This window comes from Aplysia californica, unplaced genomic scaffold (genome assembly GCF_000002075.1).
Source record: "Aplysia californica isolate F4 #8 unplaced genomic scaffold, AplCal3.0 scaffold00029, whole genome shotgun sequence".
NCBI classification, from domain to species: domain Eukaryota; kingdom Metazoa; phylum Mollusca; class Gastropoda; order Aplysiida; family Aplysiidae; genus Aplysia; species Aplysia californica.
This window is the reverse complement of record NW_004797299.1, coordinates 1,659,635-1,675,679: the sequence shown is the minus strand read 5'-3', so window position 1 is coordinate 1,675,679 and position 16,045 is coordinate 1,659,635. Positions and strand designations below refer to the sequence as shown.

Sequence of the window (16,045 nt, the reverse complement as noted above, 5' to 3'; positions counted from 1 at the left end):
ACAACAAAGACTTTTTCAGGTAGGTTCAGCAAGCCCACTCTGCCAGTGAAAGACAAAGAGGGAAAGACTATCTTCAACCCAGAGGGGCAACTGAACCGATGGAGAGAACACTTTGATCAACAGAAAACCAACCAGAAATTCTTCTAGCCAGAAATGACCTCCCAATCGCTATGGAACCACCTTTGAGAGAAGAAATTGCTGCAGCTATAACAGCACTGAAGTCCCACAAGGCAGCTTGTCCCGACTATATACCACCGGAAGCCCTTAAGGCAGATAAAGATACATCAGTGGAAATTCTCCATGCTCTATAGGAAAAGGTTTGGCAAGAAAAGGAAATAACATCAGACTGGAAGGAAGGCTACCTAATCAAGCTGCCAAAGAAAGGAGACCTCAGCAATTGTAACAACTACAGAGGCATAACACTCCTGTCCATACCTGGGAAAGTCTTTAACAGGAAACTCCAGGAGAGAATCAAGCTGACAACAGATGAGAAGCTCAGAGGAAACCAGGTAGGATTCCGCAAGAACCGATCATGTGTGGACCAGATCGCTACCCTGCGCATCATTGTTGAGCAATCCCTTGAACGGAATTCACCACTAGTGGTCAACTTTATTGATTATCAAAAGTTATTTGACAGCGTGGACAGGGAAACTCTGTGGAAATTCATGCCGCATTACGGAATACCTGACAAAATCGTCAAGCTTGTGAAGACCACCTATGATGGAACAAACTGCCAAGTCTTCCACGTAGGACAACTCTCAGAACCATTCCAAGTGCAGACAGGAGTGCGACAAGGATGCCTACTCTCACCTTTTCTCTTCATACTTGCAATTGACTGGATCATGAAGGAAGCCACCAGAGGCAAGCGCAATGGAATAAAGTGGATCCCTTGGCAGCAACTGGACGACTTGGACTTTGACGATGACCTTGTACTGCTCTCTCACACACATGCTCAGGTGCAAGAAAAGACCAAGAAACTCAACAGCCTATCAAGGAGTGTTGGCCTACGTATACACCCGGGCAAGCGAAAGTAGTGAAGCAAGGAAAAGTGTCAAGCCCAGCTGTGACAGTGGAAGACAATCCCCTAGAAGAAGTGGACTCCTTTACCTACCTTGGAAGTGTCATCGATGGTAAAGGTGGAACTGAGGCAGATGTAAAAGCTAGAACCACCAAGGCAAGGTCAGCTTTCAAGCAATTATCAAAAGTCTGGAAAGCAAGCAACATCTCACTGCACACCAAGATTCGACTCTTTAATTCCAATGTCAAGTCTGTGCTCCTCTATGGCTGCAAAACTTGGAAGACAACAAAGACAGTGCTGAATAAAGTCCAGACTTTCATCAACAGATGTATGAGGAGTTTCCTGAGAATTAAATGGCAGGATAGAATAAGAAATGAAGAGCTATGGGAAATGACAGGACGAAAGGATATAGAAGTAGAAATAGGACTAAGAAAGTGGCGTTGGATGGGAGACACCTTCAGAAAGCCCAGCAGAAACATCACAAGACAGTCACTGCAATGGAACCCACAGGGAGCACGAGGTAGGCCACAAGAGACATGGAGGAGATGTGTGAAAAGGGACACGAGAGAGATGAAGCTCACTTGGAACGAGCGAGGAAGGATGGCCCAGGATAGAGATAAATGGAAGGAGCTTTTATGTTGCCTATACCCTGCAAGGGGTGAAAGGCATTGATGATGATGATGCTGTACCCTGCAAACAAATGAAGTTTACGTTATGGAGTGCAAGTTTGAACTAAACCATTCATTTTTGCTATATTCATGTGTCGATCCCACATTTTTGGCAGGTACAAGTAGGTGAAAATTATTAATTTACATGAAGCTGTGATGGCAGAAATAACTTTGAACATATTCTTGGTTATTTTTGTTCTTCAAAAACATGTGCTTGTTTTGCATCTTTTACTCCTGAAGATGCGAATAAAGTTTCTCTTTCACTTCATCTCAGTTGATCTTATGTATTTGAACATAATATAGCCACATACCTAAAAGACACATTTGTTCCAAAAATAGTTTGTCAAAACATGCTTGTTCATATCTACTTTGATCATTTCTATTCCATCTCCAATACACATTTCCTCTTAATATTTAATCACGATCATCTTCAAAGGCAAGATTTTCTCTCTGTGATGTCGACAGTGACGGTTGTGGAGTACTGGGGTCAGCACAAGAATTGACTCCATACTTTTCTTGGCGCCTGCACTGGTTAGGGGAAGCGACCGGTGAAACCTCGATGGATGGAGCATTTGATCCATCCACCTGCACAACAGCTGTGTCCATGCTGTGAGGTCGGCGGTAGAAGAAGCGGGCCATCAGGGTCAACGCAAACATCTCCACCACTACTAGCATGTGCATCAGTGCTGCGGGATGTAGCATACAAAATATGTTCATTAAAAACATTATCACCTCAGCTTATTTTATTATTTTAATAAGAGTTGTACAGCACTTGTTGCAAAACAATTAGGTCAAATAAGAGCCAAAGACTAGAGGTGTTACTAAAGAATAAAAAACATAAAAAGGAGGAGGGATAAGGATGATAGATGTTTGAAAGAGAAGGAGAAAACCACATCAGAGCACCCGTCAACCACCTACTCACCTAAGCTGAAGGAAAAAGCCAACTGTATAAAGAAACATTTGTGCGCTTTAGTAGGACATAGAAGACAGATGGGTAAACAGGCAGAATATGCATCAAGGCTGTTGTATAAAGAAAATGAAGACGTAAATAGATATCTATCTTCTTCTTTCATTCATGTAGCTTTAACCAAAGACTGTATATAAATGTTTCTTCCCAAAAATATAGGTTCTCTTATCTATATGCAGCAATACAAATATAGCAACAAGGGTTCATTCTTTTAATTTCTAAAATAAAGGTTCTTTCAAAAAGCCCCTTGCTCCTTCTCTTTGTAAAAAATTTATTTCAACCTATAAAAATAGCAGTCTCTTGGTACCAGTCCCGTTGAGGAAGTTTTATATGTGTCAAGACATGATAGAATTGAGTGCTCGTCAATTTTTGGGCATGTAAAGTTTTATTGGTGTTATCTGTAAGCTTATTCATTAGCCTTGCTTTTAATGAAAGAAGTAACCATCAATCTTGAATAGAAGTCAAGATATTTTCTATTAAAGGAGGTGGAATCGCCTGGTTTCAGGGGTAAAATTAGTGAGAAAATGGCCACCAAAGTTACTTTACTTCAAAAGCTTGAGAGTCCTTGAAAACTGAAAAAGTATATATGTGTCCGCCCCGGTCAAAATCAGTCGTAAGACTCAAAGCGCTATTTGGTGTTACGAGGCTCGAAAGGCAAAAAAAGTGACTTTCCATTAATTTTGTTGTTGTTGATCTATTGAAAGTTTAATGTCTTCTGCTTCATTTACAGTGAGTGTTGCATTCAATGAGGTTGTCGGGACCGACTTGTTGTCCTCATTGGATCCGACCTCTCGTTGAACGTGACTAAGGTTAAACTAAAGAAAGGAGGCAAGTTATTATATAACACGATCTACCAATACCAGTAATTAAAACAGTTGTTCCCCCTGATGACGAAAATCTCAAACAGCATCAGTGTGCACTTGTATGAGCTGTGTTCTGACCGTTATTTCTGCATTAAAAAATTTGTTTTTCCGTAACACTTCTAGTGTGGAAACATACCCTCTCACGTCTAGGCCTAGATCTACATAAAGTAAAGGCAGGAGCTTGGATTTTCTGATCAGGGAAGAAAATAAAATTTTAAAAAATGAAGGTCTCGATCTTGACCTACCCATCCAGAGTTCATCCAGTTTCACACAGCCCACATCGCGTTTCCATCCACCCCCTCCCATCCCTACTGTAGGCTAACCCTCGCCCATCCTCTTGGCTTTGAGGCCCATATTAGGAGGCACACTAGATCTAGCAATACAATGTGTTAGGAATCGAGGATGGGCCTTGCGCTTCGCGTAAGATGGAGAGATATGAGAAATGTTCTTCGCTTTTGAGGCCGCTAATTGCTTTTATTCAGTTATCGCGACCTCGTTGAAAGCGACTTTGGTCAATTTGCAACCTCATTGGAGCTGACGTAAATCTACAAAGAGATATATATAGAGGAAAAAATTGGGGATTAAGGATTGCCTCGTTGGAGCCGACATCTTGTTAAATGCGACACCCTTTGTACAACTATAATCGACTATAAATATTTTATTTTGATTGATTTTGGAGATGTATGAGTGCATTACCTCATGGCCATATTGCTTCGACATCCTTCATTCGCCCCTATTTTTAGATTTAGATCCCTTTTCGAGCATGAATGGTCTGAAATATAAACAACTTAGCGTCACTATGAACGGCTGAGGGCTCCGATTGGTTAAACGGGGTAAGAATGGTAACTCCTAGCCAACTTCAAGCTTGTTTACGTAAACAGCTGACTGTGTAAGCGTGCCCTGCTAGCTCAGTGATGAATTGTTGATCTTTCAGTTTATACTTCGATTGACTTTAAGAGTTCCTTTTTATTGTGTTTTAGTGGGGTTTTTTAAAGATTGATCTTCCTCTAGATCTCCCAAGGTGGACTCCTTACCAAGAGGCCACTGGGGCGGTCTATGTGCATGTGTGTGTATGTTTGTGTATGTTTGTCTTTCTGAATGCATGTGCGTGTATGTGTGTGCGTTCGTGTGTTTATAGTGCATTAGCAAATGTATAATTAGGAAGCATAAACATGGCACATAACTGACTTGTGGACTTCCGAGCACGTAGTTTAGGTGAAATCAAGGTAATTCGGATCGCTTTTTCTTTGCTTTCCGCTATAACAACACCAAATGCTGTACACCTTTAAAATGTTAAGCTTTTTTCGTTACAATAGCGTAAATTGTTTGTTTTTCCGAGTATTTGGAGCTAGAAAATCGCCGTGGAAAGCGAAGCCCCTCGCGGTTGGGATGCGAGGTCTGCAGGTTCAAAAATTGACACCCATGCATTCAAATGCTTTGAAGAAAGAGTGATGACTAAATACCATCTCTTCATTGGCAAACAACTTCTTAAGAGTTTAGAACAGGGCTTCCCATGGTATATTTTAGGCCTTTGGCGTTTAAATAAAAAGCCTTTTAAAAAAGTGTGCAAGTTTTCAAAGATCATTTTTAACACTAAAAAGCAACAAACATGTGGTTTCATAGGAGACTGCTAAGAGTATCGTGGAAGGAAAAGAAATCATAGGTAGTGCTTGATGAAACCCATGTGGGACGCTCAATGTTAAAAATAATCAGGAAACGACAAATGCAGTTTTGAGACACCTGAATAGATATAAGGGTCTTGAACATCTAGCTCTCACTGGCTACAATTGAAGGCAAGCGAGGCAAGGGTAGGCCCAGAACAACATACTTAGGGAACCTAAACAAATGGATAACGGGGAAAGATCAGGGAAACGTAGCTTTTTTTAGAGCATCCGAGCAAAGGAATGAATGGAGAACCATGATCGCCGATGTCTGTCGCAGATCTGGCACTGGACGATGATGATGCAAAATACCGACTCAAAAAAGGTACCAATAGAAAGAACAGTTCTTTTTCTATTAGAATAAAGTCATCGACTTGGAATTATTTTGCATCAATCCTTCCGTGAAACTCCAGGGAGCACTCAGTACACTACAGCTAGAGCTGACTCACTCTCCGTAGGGACCAGTGCAGCTCCGGCCGGGACAGCGCATGGTGTTTTTAAAAATCAAAATAAAGACAGATCATCGTGTCCGAGGCAATAAAATACTGACTTGTAATGATCTCACTGTCTTGAAAAAATTAGGCTCCATTTCTATGTAATAGTGATTGTACTCCGTTAATGTGGAGATGTTTGGTGCACTTGGTACTCTTTTATCCTCTGTCACACATGGGGTTGCAGCCAGTTAGCCAATTTAGCAATATTCGATTATATATTAAATTAAAACAGCTGCCATTTTCTTAAAAATTGACTGAGAGGTAAAAGTATGATACCAAATTTCACAGGAGACACAGGCCTTTCACATGGAATAGATAAATTTGACATACAGCTACTTTGAAAATTTAGTTTCTGGTACCAAGTAGGGCCTACAATGCTGACCCGTTGTTGCATTTGACGTGAAGACCATTCTCGTTAAGCTTTTTAAAGCTTTTTTTCTGTGAATGAATAGTTTTCTATTTCTGTGTATTACCTTGTAGTGGCATAGCCAAGATAACTGACAAATTTATGTCTGTATCTCAATTCTAAGACCCCCCCTTGCTATGGAAACGTGTTGCTCAACTTCAAAGCCTGTTTTTTCCTTTTCGTGTTTCCTTATCTTGCATACTTAAAAGTTCCATTTTTTGCCAAGTATCATCTTATTTAGTTAATTTTTTTCCAAATTGAAGTGAAATGGTGATAGTTTTTTTAAATTAAGTTAACTCAATTTTGAAATTTAAAAAAATACTTATGAGGATTTTTCCATGTGAAATTTTGACCTGGAGGGCAACATATTTTGTGCCTTTAATCAACATTTTTCACTAAATTTCACATGGAAAAATTTTCATATGGACATAAAGGTGTTGAGCCAAAAAAAAAAAGTTCTATAAAAATTACCAGACTAACGGAAAAATGTGTTTTTTTTCAACTTCATTATTTTGATGAGCACCTGATTTCATCGTGTCTCCTCACAAGTATTTTAAAAAAAAGAGAAGCCCAACAAATAAAATAATCCCAGAGACGAACAAAAAATTCCACTCACCTCTTCCTCTAACCTTGGATGAGAGGATCCCTTTGCATACTGGGATGTCGTTCTTTTGTAAGGTAACGAACACGAAACCCTGCAGGTTCTGCACGATCAGACATAGCTGCAGCACCACCATCTTGGCCCGAGGCTGAAGGGGCAGGAGGATCTGATGCGATGAGCGGAACATAAGCAATAGGCCGTACATGGCAAGGAGGGTTGAAACTGCGTTGGGGAAGGCAAGATACGGGTATGCGTTGTCAGCCTTGATCTGGAATGGGAAAAGGTTAACTGGAGGAGTTGGTTTGAGAAAGATATGCCATTGAAAACAACTATCTCCTTATGCATGAGGAAGAGGAGGAGGAGGGGGGAAGGGGAAAGAAGAGGAAGGGAGGGGAAAGAGAACGAGGGGGAAGAGGAAAAGAAATAGGGGGGGAGGAGGAGGAGGAGGAGGAGAAAAAGGAGGAGGAGAAGGAGGAGGAGAAAAGAAGAAGCACAAAAAGGATAAAGAGAAGAAGAAGAAGAAGAAGAAGAAGAAGAAGAAGAAGAAGAAGAAGAAGAAGAAGAAGAAGAAGAAGAAGAAGAAGAAGAAGAAGAAGAAGAAGAAGAAGAAGAGGAGGAGGAGGAGGAGGAGGAGGAGGAGGAGGAGGAGGAGGAGGAGGAGGAGGAAGAAGAAGAAGAAGAAGAAGAAGAAGAAGAAGAAGAAGAAGAAGAAGAAGAAGAAGAAGAAGGATGATGAGAACGACGATGACAACAACGACGACAAAAACAACAATAACAAGAAATAATAGTATTGCAAGTAAACTTACCACTCCCTTCATGTATTTCTCATCCAACCACAGTATCACAGACAGGAAAGCTAGAACAGGCTGCACCAGTGCAGTCTGTAGTACCAGAAGGCGGAGGTTACGCAATGATGATCTAGGAAGGAAACGAAAAAAAAACCCAACCCCACTCATCATGTCTGCAAGCACAGAGAGGGGTTATTGGACGTCGAGTTGCTGTTCACAGATGTTTATTTAAAGTCTACAGCAAGTTCCCATACATCAAACACAGATGAAAGCAACACTAAAAATGCTTTGTTTTGCGGCGTTTAAAACTCAATTAGTTGATATAAGTGTTGAAGATAAGAGTTGTTACAAGAGAGTGAGTAACATACACAAAAAAAGAACAGGGAAAGATAATGACGCTTGATAGGAAAGAAGGAGCAAACCACACCAGAGAACCCGCCAACCAGCCACACTAGATTTTTTAGTTGTCTCAGAAAGTCTCCACAATAACAACAAAGCTTACCAAGATCAGACACAGATGAAAAAAAGCACTTTAAAAGACTTGAAACAGAAAGCTAAGGACACCCGAGCACCCACAGGAGACACAACCTTTTCCTATTTGCAGAATATACAAGAGCAAGAGTATGAACACACCCTGCACAGACATACTTCAGGAACTACTTCCTTCTCATCCACAAGAATATAATATATATGAGGCAGTGTGTAGAAATCAGGTGCTCATCAAAACAATGAAATCATAGAAACTGGCAGTTTTCCGCCGGTTTGACAATTTTTATCAAATTTTTGTTTTTTGGCTCATCACCTTTTACCTTTTATATCCATTTTAAAACACATTACTGAGTGGATTTTACTTTAAAAACATAAATAAAAGGCACATAAAATGTAAATTCGCAGTTCCCAAAGACACTCAAGCTTTGGAAACCATCAAAATTTGATGGCCATTTTCTTGATAATTTTACGGACCCCCCCCTCCCCCCCCCCTATTTCTTCAATCGCAAATATCTCAACTTTTATTTAAAATAGATAAATGTTTTTTTCATCCAAGAAAGACAAATGAATAGGCTTTGAGATAACTCCATATGCCCAGGGAATGGCCTAAAGACACTACAGTCAGTGGCACTGACCCAGGGGGTAAGAAGTAAGACTGATTAACAAAAACAACAGCTGAAGAGAGAAAGAAGTTAGACCTCCCAGTGGCACTCTTCAAACAACAGCCGTCATGCGATCAGCCCTTGGACATTACTTTGTGAGTAATACAAGTAAAATGAATGTTGAATTATTTCAACCACTGTGATCAAAAAGTTCTGAGAGGAATCATGTGACCATGACAAACATCACAGGCTCCATATTACTGTTGTTTGATGAAGCTGTACAGTGGCATGTCTCGACCATGCAGCATTATCAAGATAAAACATTTAGCTAGTGCTGACATGATAGGAGGTAAAGTCACTGAACTTAAAAAACAAACAAACAAAAAAAACCAAAAAAAAACCCCCAGGTGACAACAGGCTGAAGACAAAGGCGATGATCTAGTAAGGTATGACTTACACTTTTCAAACCTTCATTGAAGCTCAAGGGCTGGGTCACCAACCCCCGGTACAAAAACAGAAGCACTTGCTGACTTAATACATACTATTGGCTAAACCTACATAATGTTGGAGCCACAAGAAAATCCATTCACGTCCATTTGGGTACTTTTAACATCAGAGACAAAAAACTAGGTTTTGTTGTGTTGTGCCGATCAAGAATCACGAAAAGTGAGAAAATTGTAAGCCTTGACAATAGCATTAAACTGCATTTTGATGATGATAAAAGGTGCATCTTTGATGAAGCTTTGAGAGGAAGTAAAAATTTAAAATTCTCAAAATTTGGACTTCAGTGGATTGCTTGCAGCAGCAATGATAAATATTTGCAGTATATTTTTATAACCTTTATCCGTCTTCCTATTGTCTATAGTCAAGGAAAATCCCACTAGTAGCCAACGTTTGCCCATAAGAAATAATCCAGATTCCCCCCCTCCCCAGAACACATATACACCTGAAGACAGAAATATACATAGACCTTTCTTTCTCATAAAGTCAAACTAGAGAGTCCTCTTCACACCCTCACCCCCCACCCCCCCCCCACCCCCCACCTCCCCTTCCTTTCCACCCAGACACAGACAAGAGAGCTGCCTTGGTCACCTGGTGATGTCAACTTTCGGCAAGCAGGGGCAGCAACAGCAGCAAGGAGGAGACTGCAGCTGTATAAACTGACCGCTGAGCTGTTCCAGGACTCGTTCCTCCCCGCCAGCAAAATCTACCATCAGCAAAGTGAAGTTGTGCAGAGCCCAAGCAATGTAACTGAGGTAGACAATACAATAACAGTTCAGTTCAGGATATCCATAAGCCACAGAATAACATTAATATATAATCTGCCTTAGTGGTCACTGTTGCGTGACATCTTTGTATTTTTCCTATATGTGAGGCAGTGTGGTGAAATCAGGCGCTTATTGTCAAAAAAAACGAAATCAGAGAAACAGGCATTTTCCCGATAGATTTGGACATTTTTATCTAATTTTTATTTTTTGGCTTAACCTCTTTTATGTCCAAATAAAAACACATTTCCATGCGAATTTTATTACAAAAACATTGATTACAGGCAAAAAAATATGTCATTTTTCAGTTTTCAAAGACTCTTTAGCTATTAGAGTCACCAAACTTTGGCAGTTATTTTCTCGCTACCAGGCGACCTCACTTCCCTCAATCGTAAATATCTTGAGTTCTATCCAAGGTAAATCGATATTTATTTTATTGGAAGCAAGGCAAATAAATCAGCTTTTAGATGATACCAATAATTCCACATGTCCAAAAATTGACGAGTGCCTGAATCCACTGCATCATAACACATATCTTTAACCTGTCCAACGCAGCCACGGTCAGTCATTTTTGTGACAAGCTAGACTCAAAACAAACACAAAGCTATTACTTGCTACAAAAGTCTTTGCCAACCCATCCTCAACCTGAGGCTGCCTACATTCAATCAATATCGAACAGTTTGCTACTGAATTAAATAACAGGAAAAAAATTAATTATTTCTAAAATGCGCAAAGCGGTAGTATTAAATAAAACTAAAGCACTGACATAGGGCAAAGAAGCATGGATGCATTTGTATTTACGCAAAGGGGGAAAGAGAATTCATTTGTTTGATTAAAAGGAAGGGCAGAGAGAACGAGGACTAACAAGAAGAAAATTGGAGCAGGGCTTCAATGATTGACCTGAAGAAGGTGTGATTACAGGGTGAAGGCAAACATTATACAGGGAGACTTGCAGGAGGAGCATTCAGGAAGCAACATACAGGATTGACACATTGGAATTTTCAAATATAGGGGGAAAAAAAGTTTTTTTTAGAGAGGAAGGGGTGGGGGGTGAAGGGGAAATGGGAGAAATAAGAAAACCTAAATTTAAGATAGAAGTATCTTTGACATTCAGTTGAAACTGTCCAAGACAACCACCCATTGTCGAGGCAAAAAGTATTTATCTTAGGCGGACGTCTTGGACAATGTTATTACAATATTACAAAAATCGCAAGGAGGAAGTGGAAAATGGTTGTTTGCACAGGGGACTGTCTTAAACAGGTGACCGTTAGAGCAGGTTATCACTAGACTTACACAGTTCCCACCAAGTCTGAGACCAGAGATGCACGGGGGATGATGATTGCCAGCATGGCGGACAAGGACACCACCTGGTGACAGGTCATATATGACACAGATTAATGTTCCCTTTTGTAGGGCGGCAACAAACAACAACTTGACATGCGTTCACTTTTGTCTGATGAAAAATCTCAGCACATTTCTACACACATGTTCACTTTTCTCTGACAATACAACACACATCTACAAATGTTCACTTTTGCCTGACTACACACTACATATCTACACATGTTCCTTTTTCCTCAGACAACATCACACATACCTACACATGATCCCTTTTTAATTCCTTCTTAAGGCCATAACATAGGTTTACGGTTCACCTTTCTCTGACAACATAGTACAAGGCACATCTACACATTTGTATTTTCCCTTACAGACACAGATAAATTATCACTGGGGGGCTATGGTGGTCTAGAGGTACCGTGTTCGCCTCTCATTCAATAGGTCCGGGGTTCGAAACCTGACAGCAATGGAAACTTTTCTTCTAAAAAATTTTCTCCTCTCATCTCTTTTCCTGCACTCTAACAATGTTCTGTCATCTGCTTTCGTATCTACATTCTGCCCCCCCCCCACCCCACCCCATCCTCTAAGCTCCTGGCTCTTTCTGCAGCCTTTCTACTGCTACTACTTGACACCTTTTTACTGCTGTCTGCCAGCTACACCCTAGATCTTAGGGTAGGTAAGTTCTAACACCTAGCCTTCTCAGATACGGGTAAACAAATCTCGGAGGTCCCATGTGCATGTTGCGCATGTCAAATATCCCTTGGGTGTCCTAAAATCAATAAGAGTAGGCTTCGGTCGCCACTCATTCGAAATTCAAAATTAATTCCTACCAAAACTGAAAATTCTTAACGTGTCTCGTGCGTTCACATGACCTAATGCAGTTGCGAGCACTGTAAAACACGAACTCAACCCCCCCCCCCCCAAAAAAAACAACAACAACAACCCAAACTATCATTGAGCTACTGGTACACATTGTACGGACCACATCTGTCATGAACACCACAAGGAGGTAGAGTTGCTTAAGCCAGTAAAGTCTAGGTGTAAATTTCTGACAAAGAAAGGTAAGACTATTCCTCGCCAGAGAGTGCACGGTGTCCACTTTCATTTAAGTGAACATGTGTGTGAGTGTGCATGCATCAGTTCGTGTGTATTTGTAAGAGCATGTGTATATGTGCATGTGCACATGCATGTGTATATATATATGTGTGTATAAGTGGATTGGTGTGTGTATGTGCCTGTCTTCTGAGTTCATGTGTAAAAATACATGAACCACACACCAGCAAGAAGAGTGGCCAAGCCCCCCCCCCCCCCCCAAAAAAAAAAAAAAAGATTGGGAAAAACACAAAACAAGCAAACAGGAAGAGGCATCAAGTCTTGTGTCGTGCCCTCTCTCTTCTCCTTTTCCATGAAGCTCTTCTCCTTTTCCATGAAGCTCTTCCCCTTAAAGAACAGCGATTCATTTCCACTGGGGTATCAAACCAATAAAACGTATAGCAGATCAAGATAGAGCTACTGGTACACATTGTACAGACCACATCTGTCATGAACACCACAAGGAGGTAGAGTTGCTTAAGCCAGTAAAGTCTAGGTGTAAATTTCTGACAAAGAAAGGTGAGACTATTCCTCGCCAGAGAGTGCATGGTGTCCACTTTCATTTAAGTGAACATGTGTGTGAGTGTGCATGCATCAGTTCGTGTGTATTTGTAAGAGCATGTGTATATGTGCATGTGCACATGCATGTGTATATATATGTGTGTATAAGTGGATTGGTGTGTGTATGTGCCTGTCTTCTGAGTTCATGTGTAAAAATACATGAACCACACACCAGCAAGAAGAGTGGCCAAGCCCCCCCCCCCCCCCCAAAAAAAAAAAAAAAATATTGGGAAAAACACAAAACAAGCAAACAGGAAGAGGCATCAAGTCTTGTGTCGTGCCCTCTCTCTTCTCCTTTTCCATGAAGCTCTTCTCCTTTTCCATGAAGCTCTTCCCCTTAAAGAACAGCGATTCATTTCCACTGGGGTATCAAACCAATAAAACGTATAGCAGATCAAGATGGAAAGACTAAAATGACCTACCGGTGAGGTGCCCAGAATCTGTATAGCGCGGTGTATCACAGATGCCTTTGTATGGTAATGCGTAAGCACAAAGTAAATCTTCTCCACATACAACGCCAGAGTGACAGCTGTCAGAACACCACATACGATGACAAACCCAAGTTCCACATTGCTTATGTCTGAGGAGGTGGTGGGGAGAACGATGGCAGAATCAGTGAGGTAGTACGAAAGAAATATTTGCTGAAAAAGTGAGCACACAATGCAAATCACAAAGACAAAAATGAGGTATCGCGGTGAGATCAGACACTCGTCAAAATAATGAAGTCAAAGAAACAGGCATTTTTCTGTCCGTTTGGCAATTTTAAATAGAGTTTTTGTTTTTTCGCTCAACACCATTGATGTCCATATAAAAATACATTTCCACATGAATTTTACTGAAAAATGCCTAAAATGTGTAATTTTTCAGTTTTCAAAGACTCTCAAGCGACTGCAGTTACCAAACATTGGCGGCCATTTTCTTGCTAATTTTACCACTGAAATTAGGCGACCCTACCTCCTTCAATCGCAAATATATCGACTTCTGTTCAAGATAGATGGGTATTTGTTTCTTGAAAGCAAAGTGAATGAATAAGCTTTCACATGATACCAATAACTCCACATGTCCAAAAATCGATGAACGCCTGATTCCACTGTGTCGTGACACAAATATTGTCACAGACTGACAGGAAGTAAACCAGTCTGTCTATTCTGTTCCAAAGCTAACTCAAAAAAGGAATTAATTCGTCTTTTACAAGGAGATTAATAACTCTGAGAAGGCACAGGAAAACCCCTTTACATTAGCACAAATCATTGTTGAAATTTTATTACTATCTTCGGCAAATTGTAAGCATATTTTGTCTTTATACTCCGCCACTAAGGATATGTATACAACGGAATCAGTTTAGACCAAACTCTGTGGAACCATCAGATTTTCTCCAGTTTAGTCCGGTATCCAGTTCAGAGAGCGTGTTCTTAGAGTCAATGGCTGATTATATCTGCCATAAGTTTTGTTCTGTGGTGTTGCGGCAGATTTAAATCCCTATTTCAGCTCTTTTATTCCATTTTTTAATATATCAAGCATTTCAACCCCATCGCAAATGTGCTTTTCATCCTGTTTTACTTTTTCTCTCAAAATGTATAGTTTTATGGCTTTGACTTGCTTGGTTTGACCTCTTCTAAATAATTTTCAAACATTATATGGTGAAATAAAAAAACATTTCTCCTGATACCCCAAGCAATTTGTTAGTGAAGCTTGGAGGATTAAAACTGAACAACTGAGGAGAGACATGACACTCATCAAAGTATGACAAATGGGTAACGTGAATATCTCTGATTTAAAAAAATTGAAAACAGAGCTAGCCAAAATATTTCACATTAAAATTTTTAACAAGTGTGTAACGCTACAGGGCTCAAGGGAAACATCCAAATGTTCTATTGAAAAAGTTGTGCAAATGATATACTAGGTGATGTGAGTGTCTAGATGTCCTATCCCATCTCAATTTTAATGGAAGTAAAAAAAACATACTGAAATCACAACTGGAACATATTCCAGTAGATACTACTACCTTTTTCAATTTAATGTAAGTACCCTTTGAGTATTTAGCTGAGTTGGTATTCCAGACCAAATTTTGAGAAGACCCAAACATTATAATTTAAAAAAAAAATACAATAAAAATAGAACATTTCAAAATCATGGACAATTATTTAGTAAAGTAATGGACTTCAGATGATTTCTTAAAAAGTTGTAGACATTTTTATTTCTTACGATAGAAAAAAGCCCAGAATCACCCATATTCTCCAATTCTGTCCTTTAAATTATGACGGTTTGCATTCCTCGCTTTTCAGCAGCAGAAAATTGGTTACCAACAGTCAAGTTAGATAAACTGTGGGAGCCGGACCAGTCACCTAGTCTACTCAACATGCTGGTCAGTAAACTATTCATTTGTAAAAGGAGCAAACGATTTATAGGATAGGTGGGATTATGACGGCCCGTCCATAGTGTTGGGGGCCAAATATATGAAGCAATGCATTAGGTGATGAGAGATCTGCGTGGCAGTTGAACAGGGTTTGGGGGCAGTTGGTTGATAAAATGTACTGTTCTCAGCTGCACAAGACAGTTGTTGTCTTGTGCAGTGCCATCAAACAGAAAAAAAAGGAAAAAAGGGGAAGTGGGGGTTAGTCATCTGTAGGTAGGTGTATATATATTTTTTTTCTACTTGTATGTGTGTATGTGTGTGAATGTGCAGGAAGCAGGACAAATGTTCCAGTTGTGCCGAAATAGTGAAAACCAAAGCACTTACATGCAGTCGGAGAATCAGTGAGGGGAAAATGATTTGCTTGGACATACCTCTAAAAAAGTCTTCAGACAAAGGCAAAGTGTCACTGCAGTTGCCTTCAGGAATGGAACCCTGACCTGCCATGCTGCAGGCGTCTTAGGATGCAATTTCTGCACACACCCTGGTAACAAAAAGACAGTGATTTCAAAACAAGCTTAACAAAAAATACAGCGTCTGAATGGTATTCCTGGGGGACAGTCTTAAACAGATAATCTATTTAAAAGGAAGTTAGCTCCATATTGATGATACACACAATTAATGTGCATGAGTGAATTAATATGAATATAACAATACATACAAATGTCTCTTTCATAATCATAAATTAAGAGAATCAACGTACATGATGAGTTTGAGTGTAGTGTGTGTGTGTGTGTGTGTGCATGTATGTGTGCGAAAGCTAGAGTATACCAGGATTTTGTTATTGATATATATGTGTGTCAAAGAAAGAGGAGATAG

General features: G+C 40.1%; 1 protein-coding gene across 2 annotated transcripts in view; it reads right to left on the bottom strand.

Annotated features, from left to right (window-relative positions):
* Window positions 1-1,581: 1,581 nt before the first annotated feature.
* LOC101846189 (organic solute transporter subunit alpha) overlaps window positions 1,582-16,045 on the bottom strand; it is a 21,681-nt gene continuing 7,217 nt past the window's right edge. Inside the window, exons 2-8 of one of the 2 annotated variants that reach the window (XM_005091387.3) lie at window positions 15,601-15,710; window positions 13,236-13,393; window positions 11,116-11,189; window positions 9,650-9,808; window positions 7,485-7,596; window positions 6,694-6,946; window positions 1,582-2,372 (exon numbers count right to left, since the gene is read on the bottom strand). In XM_005091387.3, coding sequence (XP_005091444.1) covers window positions 2,101-2,372; window positions 6,694-6,946; window positions 7,485-7,596; window positions 9,650-9,808; window positions 11,116-11,189; window positions 13,236-13,393; window positions 15,601-15,673 — 1,101 coding nt within the window. In that variant the 5' untranslated portion in view covers window positions 15,674-15,710 and the 3' untranslated portion in view covers window positions 1,582-2,100. Of the gene's footprint in view, window positions 2,373-6,693; window positions 6,947-7,484; window positions 7,597-9,649; window positions 9,809-11,115; window positions 11,190-13,235; window positions 13,394-15,600; window positions 15,840-16,045 lie in introns of those variants that run through there. The other variant, XM_035973727.1, reaches the window with a different exon arrangement.